The sequence below is a fragment of the Netta rufina genome (genome assembly GCF_964035555.1).
Source record: "Netta rufina genome assembly, chromosome: 2".
In the NCBI taxonomy this organism is placed as follows: Eukaryota; Metazoa; Chordata; class Aves; order Anseriformes; family Anatidae; genus Netta; species Netta rufina.
Window position 1 is genome coordinate 8,472,302 of NC_140124.1, and position 7,261 is coordinate 8,479,562.

The 7,261-nt window shown below is 52.3% G+C and overlaps 1 protein-coding gene across 1 annotated transcript; it reads left to right on the forward strand.

Moving 5' to 3' along the window:
- Nucleotides 1–4,803: 4,803 nt before the first annotated feature.
- HTR5A (5-hydroxytryptamine receptor 5A) lies at nt 4,804–6,689 on the forward strand (the record flags this gene model as incomplete). The annotated part of the gene is made up of 2 exons (XM_084283030.1): nt 4,804–5,502; nt 6,357–6,689. The coding sequence occupies 2 exons, from the start codon at nt 4,804–4,806 to the stop codon at nt 6,687–6,689; spliced, it is 1,032 nt and encodes a 343-aa protein (XP_084139156.1).
- Nucleotides 6,690–7,261: the final 572 nt, after the last annotated feature.

The following is a 7,261-nucleotide window of genomic DNA, read 5'->3' on the forward strand; positions in this document are numbered from 1 at the left end:
TCCCTCCTCTCCACTCCCCAAACTACATTCCTACCACCACAGGACACTGAAATCCAAACCAAGCCAGAAGTGGGGCACCGTAAGAGTCTATCGTGATGCACATTGCCCATCACATTGCCCATCTCTGAAGATCTTGGTTTTAGCAAGACTAGTGTGAGACTCAGAAGTGTGGATGGCTGTAAGGGTGTGAGAACAGCCTCACAGTTTGCCTGGTTTACGTGTGTTTGTATTTGAGAGTTTTGCTGCTGCAAGAAAGGAGTGGGTGGTGTGCAAGCGTGTTCAGAAAGCATGTCTGGATGTAAAACGCCCGAGCTCGAGTTGATGAATGTTAAGCAAAATTGAGTTGGTGACTACCTGTGTTTCAGAAATTGCACTGACAGGATACACACTTACTGAGCAGTCTGGCTGGCAGCTGAGCAGAGCTCTGAGCGATGCTGTCTATATCCAGTGAGTATGCAAGTGCCTTTAATGCAGGTCTAACTCAGCAGCTCCACCTGCCCTGTAGATAGAAGTTCTCATTTGTTCAGTGAAAACACTTCCTGGGCCATTTCCTTTCACTTTTCTGCCAGTTTTACATACAGAGGTTCAGAAGATCTGTATACAGATTGACAGTAAAAGTGTACTGACCCTGTCCCTAAGAGCAGGCACTACTTGGACATGTATGTAGGAAGGGACACCGCAGTGACCATGTCTGGAATTCCCTCCTGCCCTCCAACTATCAGCTACTATGGGATAGTTTGAACTGGAAAGTACCTCCAGTAAATGGTATTTTGTTACAAGTAGTATTTAATGGTTTCTAGTGGAGGGAAACTGCTAAATCTGGGAAAGCAGCGTAACTATTAACTCCTCTGGCACCATCAACGGCACCATCAGTGAGATAATCCTGACTTTGTAGTCTAGATGCTTGTCTCAGTTTCATAGGTGAGATCATTCCACAAACATAACTAAATTGCCACAGACCCCAAGCTTTCACTCACTTTATAAATATCAGTAGTTCTGAGGAAATCAATGGGCTTACTAATGTGTGCAATGTAAACAGCATTTGGTCTTTAAAAATGACAGTCACTCCCAGAATCCAGTGTATCAAGCCACCTTGCTTAAAGATTACAGAATCAGAATGTGGAATGATCTAGGGGGGGAAGGAGTTCTGGAGATCACCTAGTCCAACCCTCATTAAAGCAGGGCCAACTGGTGGTCTTCTATGATGGCGTGACTGCATCAGTTGGCAAGGGAAGACCAACTGATGTCATCTACTCGGACTTCTGTAAGGCCTTTGACACAGTCCCACGTGACATCCTGATCTCCAAATTGGACAGAGATGGACTTGATGGATGGACCATTCAGAGAATAAGGAGTTGGCTTGAAGGTCACACCCAGAGAGTGGTGGTCAATGGTTCTATGTGCAGGTGGAGGTCGGTGACAAGTGGTGTCCCTCAGGGGTCTGTCCTGGGACCCACGTGAACCTCGTGAGGTTCAGCAAGGCCAAGTGCAAGGTGCTGCACCTGGGCTGGGGCAATCCTGGACATGAGCACAGACTGGGAGAAGAACTCATTGACAGCAGCCCTGCAGAGAAGGACCTGGGGGTTCTGGTGGACAAAAAGCTCAACATGAGCCAGCAGAGTGTGCTTGCAGCCCAGAAGGCCAACTGCATCCTAGGCTGCATCAGCAGAGGGATGGCCAGCAGGGGAGGGAGGGGATTGTGTCCCTCTGCTCTGCTCTTGTGAGGCCCCACCTGGAGTTCTGTGTCCAGGTTTGGGACTCCCAGCACAAGAAGGATGTGGGGCTCTTCGAGAGGGTCCAGAGGAGGGCCACAAAGTTGGTCAGAGGGCTGGAGCACCTTTCCTATGAAGAAAGGCTGAGGGAGTTGGGACTGTTCAGCCTGGAGAGAAGGCTCTGGGGTGACCTCGTTGCAGCTTTTCAGTACTTGAAGGAGGCTTATAAAAAAAATGGAGAGTGACTTTTTACTCAGTCAGTTAATGACAGGATGGGGGGAATTGTTTTAAGCTAAGAGAGGGTAGATTTAGATTAGACATTAGGAGGAAATTCTTCACTCAGATTGTGGTGAGGCACTGGCACAGGTTGACCAGAGAGGTGGATGCCCCATCCCTGGAGGTGTTCAAGGCCAGGTTGGATGAGGCCCTGGGAAACCTGATCTAGTGGGTGGCATCCCTGCCTATGTCAGTGGGGTTGGAACTGGATGGGCTTTAAGGTCCCTTCCAATCCAAGCCATTCCATGATTCTATGATCTTTCTACCTGCATCCAATGCCCCATCTCCATACACCCCTAAGAAGAGTCTGCCTCCACCTTCTCCGCACCCTCACATGGGGTAGCTGGAAACAGCGGAATGATTCTCCCCTAAAACTTCTCTTTTTGGGGCTGAAAAACACAGCTCTCCTTCTCCTTCTAGCAATTGTCTCCTTCTCCTTCTGGTTAGTCCCCAGCCAGTACGGTTGTACAGGGCTCTTCCTTCCCAGGTGAAGAACTTTGCATTTCCACATATATTCTATATATATATGTGTTTGTGTGTATTTACCCACAATTTGTATTTCCAATTAGTACTCAGCTGACCCATCCAACTCCAGAATCTGCTAATATATATTTTTTAAAGTCTGGTAAGTAAGATAATGAAAATATAAATATTTTTTTTCATTAGGACATAATCTAGTTTTACTTCTTCAGATTTAATACATTTTATTTCCATTTCCCTTTAAAAGTAATTTTTGTGTATTTGTTCCTGAAGCAAAGAATTATAGTATCTTTTCAGGAGCACATATTCCATAATTTGTGGCTAATTCTGTTAATTCTGGGCTTCATAGGATTCTCTGGGAAGGGCCCACGCAACAAAAACCTCTCGGTGCTAGCAGTTGCTAAGTGTTTTGATCAGTTGAATGATAGTCAAGGACGTTTGGCACCTTGCAAACCAGGAATTTTAAATCAGGAGGCTTTTATGAAAGCATGCAAACCTCAGTTGCCCTTTGCATTGCAAGTAAAAAACCTAACCATTCAAAAATTGCCAATATTCACGTGCACAAAAGATAAAATAACAATCTCTTCCCCCAAAAAGATGGCTCTATGCTCCCAAAATTATGTTACAGCCTCTAAGGCTACATCTGTTCTAGGAGCTAAAGCAGACCAGGTCCTGTTCTCTGGCCCTAGGACAAATGTCACAGCCCAGCATGAGTCCGTACGGGTAAATTCACATCCCCCAAAAAACAAGGTGGCCGTCAGGCTGCCCCACACATGCCCCACATGGGGGGGAGCAGAGCCTGTGCCCCCGCTGTGCTGTGCCCTGCCACGCACACAGCTGACACAGGACAGCGTGGGGCCAAATCCCACACACCCACCTGATGCAAATCCCCGAACCTGTTTTGGATGTGCTGCCTTGTGTTTCCCTTGGCAGCATGGAGAAAGGAGGAGCAGCGCTAGGAAACATCTCATTTGCTTACCCCCTGTTATTGTTACTTTGCTGGTTTTCATTAAAAAGTCTGGAGAGGTTCAGAGGACACAGCTGAAAGCCCCCGTTTGGGTTTACCCCCGAACACCACGAACACATGGGTGCTCCCCAGAACATCAGCTTCTTTTAGCTTTTCTCCCCCAGCTCTCTAAAAGTCCCACAAGTGTCATTGCCACCGTTTCGTCATACCAATGCAGCCCCTGCCGATGCAGGCTGTGAGCCCCTGCCTGCTTGTCCCTGCCACGTGCCTGCTCCCGGGGACAGCCAGCTCCTGCCCCAAACCTCTCCAGACCCCTTACCCTGGGACCTTCCAGAGAAGGAGGAGGCACAGCCCTACCTGAATGCAGCCCCAGTCTGGCAGGCAGGAGCTGGCTGGCATCCCTGCATGGAGCTAGAGTGCCGGGAAAGCTGCTCGGTGGGCTTAAATCCTGCCTTCCACTATGAGGCCCTGAATCCCTCTTCTCATCACATTCAGCACGAGAAAAAAAAAAAAAAAAAAAAAAAAAAGGTGAAATGCTCAAACGGCACTTCCTAACAATATAGAAAAGAGAGATTGTTGCTAATGAAGGGCCTGCCGATCGCTCACAAGTTGGGAAATGTCAGAGCAGAAGTTCTCCGAGAAATAATCCCCCTCCACGTTCCCCCCACCCCAAATAAAGCAGGGTCGCCAGCCGGCTCGCTAGCTGCAAGCCCAGGCGAGCCGCCACATCCTCCTACCCCCCGAGAAGCCCCCAGGTCCAATTCTGCACGGATGCTAACTTTGTGCCCTTCTTCCACCCTACAGGGGGCCAATCCCACCCCCGGCATCCCCAGCGGGGACAAAGCCGGGCACGGCGCATCTCCCCTCTCCTCTCCTCCTGCTCCAAGCGGGATATAAATTAAAAAAAAAAAATAAAAAAAATCAAAAAACCTTTTTCCCCGAAATGACTAAGCACCAAAACGCTCCGCACCCGCGCAAGGAGGCGAGAGGGGGGGGGGGGACTCACCTGCCCCGGCCCCTCGGTAGGGGCAGCAGCTCCTCCGCACGGGCTCCGCCGCCGCCGCCCCTTGGCTGCCTCCAGCGCCGCCCCGCTCCGCTCCGCGCCGCCCCGCCGGAGCGCCGGGGGGAGCCGCGCAGCTCCCCGCACCCGCGGAGCCTCCTCCCGCCGCCGCCGAGGACGGAGAGGGCCGGGGGATATCGCCGGTGCTTGGTCGCCGCCACCGGGTTCTTCCTCCCCGGGGATGAAGACTCCGGTGGGGAGCCCCGCGGAGCGGGTGGTCCCCGGGGATCCGCGCCCGCGGTAGTAACAAGGATCCCAGCGCTATGGAGAGGGTGCTCAACGCCAGTTGTTTCGCTGCTGCCGCCGCGATGCACGATGCTGGCAACCGGAGTGCATCGCCCGCCGGTGCGGATGGCGGCAGGACGCAGCTCTCCGTCTTCAGCGTGTTGGTCCTCACCCTCCTGGCCATGCTGGTGGTGGCCACTTTCCTCTGGAATGGGTTGGTGCTGGCCACCATCCTGCGGGTGCGCACGTTTCACCGGGTGCCCCACAACCTGGTGGCCTCCATGGCCATCTCCGACGTGATGGTGGCGGCCCTCGTCATGCCCCTGAGCCTGGTGCATGAGTTGTCCGGGCGGCGGTGGCGGCTGGGCCGCTCCTTGTGTCAGGTGTGGATCTCCTTCGACGTCCTGTGCTGCACCGCCAGCATCTGGAACGTCACGGCCATCGCCCTGGACCGCTACTGGTCCATCACTCGCCACCTGGAGTACACGCTGCGCACCCGGCGCCGCATCTCCAACATCATGATTGCCCTCACCTGGGTGCTCTCCGCCTTCATCTCCTTGGCCCCGCTGCTCTTCGGCTGGGGAGAGACTTATTCGGAGGACAGCAAGGAGTGCCAGGTCAGCCAGGAGCCCTCCTACACCATCTTCTCCACATTTGGCGCCTTCTACCTGCCCCTGTGCGTGGTGCTTTTTGTGTACTGGAAGATCTACAAGGCAGCCAAGTTTCGCATCGGGTCCAGGAAGAACAACTCCATCACCCCCGTTACACCCGGAGCCCTGGAGGTAGGTCACCGTGCTTGCTCTTTGCTTTGGGGAACTTCTGGGAGCAGCTGAGCTGCCGAGACCCTGCAGCAGTGGGGAAAACTTACACCTCAAGTTGGCAAGCAAATAGAATCTCACCAAAGCCCTGTGAAGCCTGAAGGCTTTCAAGGGAAAGTTGACTTCAGAGCTTGCAAGCCCAGGCTTCTGACTCCCGCATTCCCAGCTGGGAGCATACAAGGAGTGGCCAAAGCAACTTTGGGCCAGATGGAGAGCCTTGGCTGCACATGGGTGCGCGGCGACCCACAGAGGTGCCCCCACAAAATGAGGGATTGGTGCTCATGAGCGAGAGCAAGGGGTCACCGTTCTCCCCTTGGTGAGGTGTGCAGGGGTGTGAGTGCAGCTGTAGGGTTGGGGAGGTTGTGAATCTACCTACAAAGAAGACACACGCAAAGCACCCTTGCAAATCCTGCCTGGGTTGTGCTAGTTCATCCCAAGCACGGTCACTGTGCACCGTAAAGATTTCTTGGGGGAAAGAAGGAAATATGTTTTAATTGTCTTGCCTCTCCTGTTAAGGACTCTTAAACTCAATGCATTCAGAGTAAGAAAGGGGACTTGCGTGCGTGGTGTGTGGGTGTGCGCCTGTTTTACTGATCTGATTCTAAAGGGGGAAGAAATCTTTGTGTGATGCTGCACGTATTTCACCTGGGCCTTTGGTTTTGGGTCTGCGTTGCCCAGAAGAGGGTCACACCGTGACGTAGATGGCCCGCGTTGCCCCGGGAGTGCTGGCCGTCGCTTGCACAGTCTGGTTGCCTACCCGCTGTGTGGGATCGGCTGCCTGAGGCACATATGGCTCAACTTGTGTTTGTGTTTGGCAGGTGAAGGAAGCCGCCCAGCAGCCACAGATGGTCTTCACTGTCCGGCATGCCACTGTTACGTTCCAGACGGACGGAGACACATGGAGAGAGCAGAAGGAAAGGAAAGCTGCCCTCATGGTGGGCATCCTTATCGGGGTCTTCGTGCTCTGCTGGATCCCCTTCTTCATCACGGAGCTCATCAACCCGCTCTGCTCCTGCGACATCCCGCCCATTTGGAAGAGTATTTTTCTATGGCTAGGCTATTCGAATTCCTTTTTTAATCCACTCATCTACACTGCTTTCAACAAAAACTACAACAATGCCTTCAGGAACCTGTTCTTTAGACAGCACTGAGCGAGAGAAAGCTTTCCCGCTGCCCCAGGGGGCTGTTCTCAGCTCTCAGTGAAACCAACCAAACTCCAGGGATTTGAAAGCCACAGATACTGAGGTGATGCTAAAGATGCATCCCCATGGGTCGTATGTCCCTGTTCCTACGCAGACTCTATCCCAGCTTCTAAGGCAGTTGCTATTTTTCTTGAAACAGCATGTGAGGGTTTCTCCGGCCAGCAGCGAAGCATTCTTCCTCTGGTGCCCCACTGCTCCCTTGCCTTCGCAGGGATGTTTTTGGGACTGTGTGGTGGCAGTAATAATGCACAGCAGCCTTCTGGCAAAAGGTCACATCTGAAACTCTGGTTTCAGCTCCTGCCTGGTCCCTCGGAGCATTAATCAGCTTTGTCCCACGTGCATAGCTGGGACCGCTTAATGTTAGGAGGTTTCGGGATTATGTGTGAAGCTCGATGTTTATGGCTCGGTCGGACAGACTGTTTGTCTTGTCTTTCACTGGTGGAGATTGTTACGTGTCTGTATTTGAGGAATAAAGGTCCTCAGCAAGGGTTAAAAGCAGACTCCCAAGTACTTTCTCACAT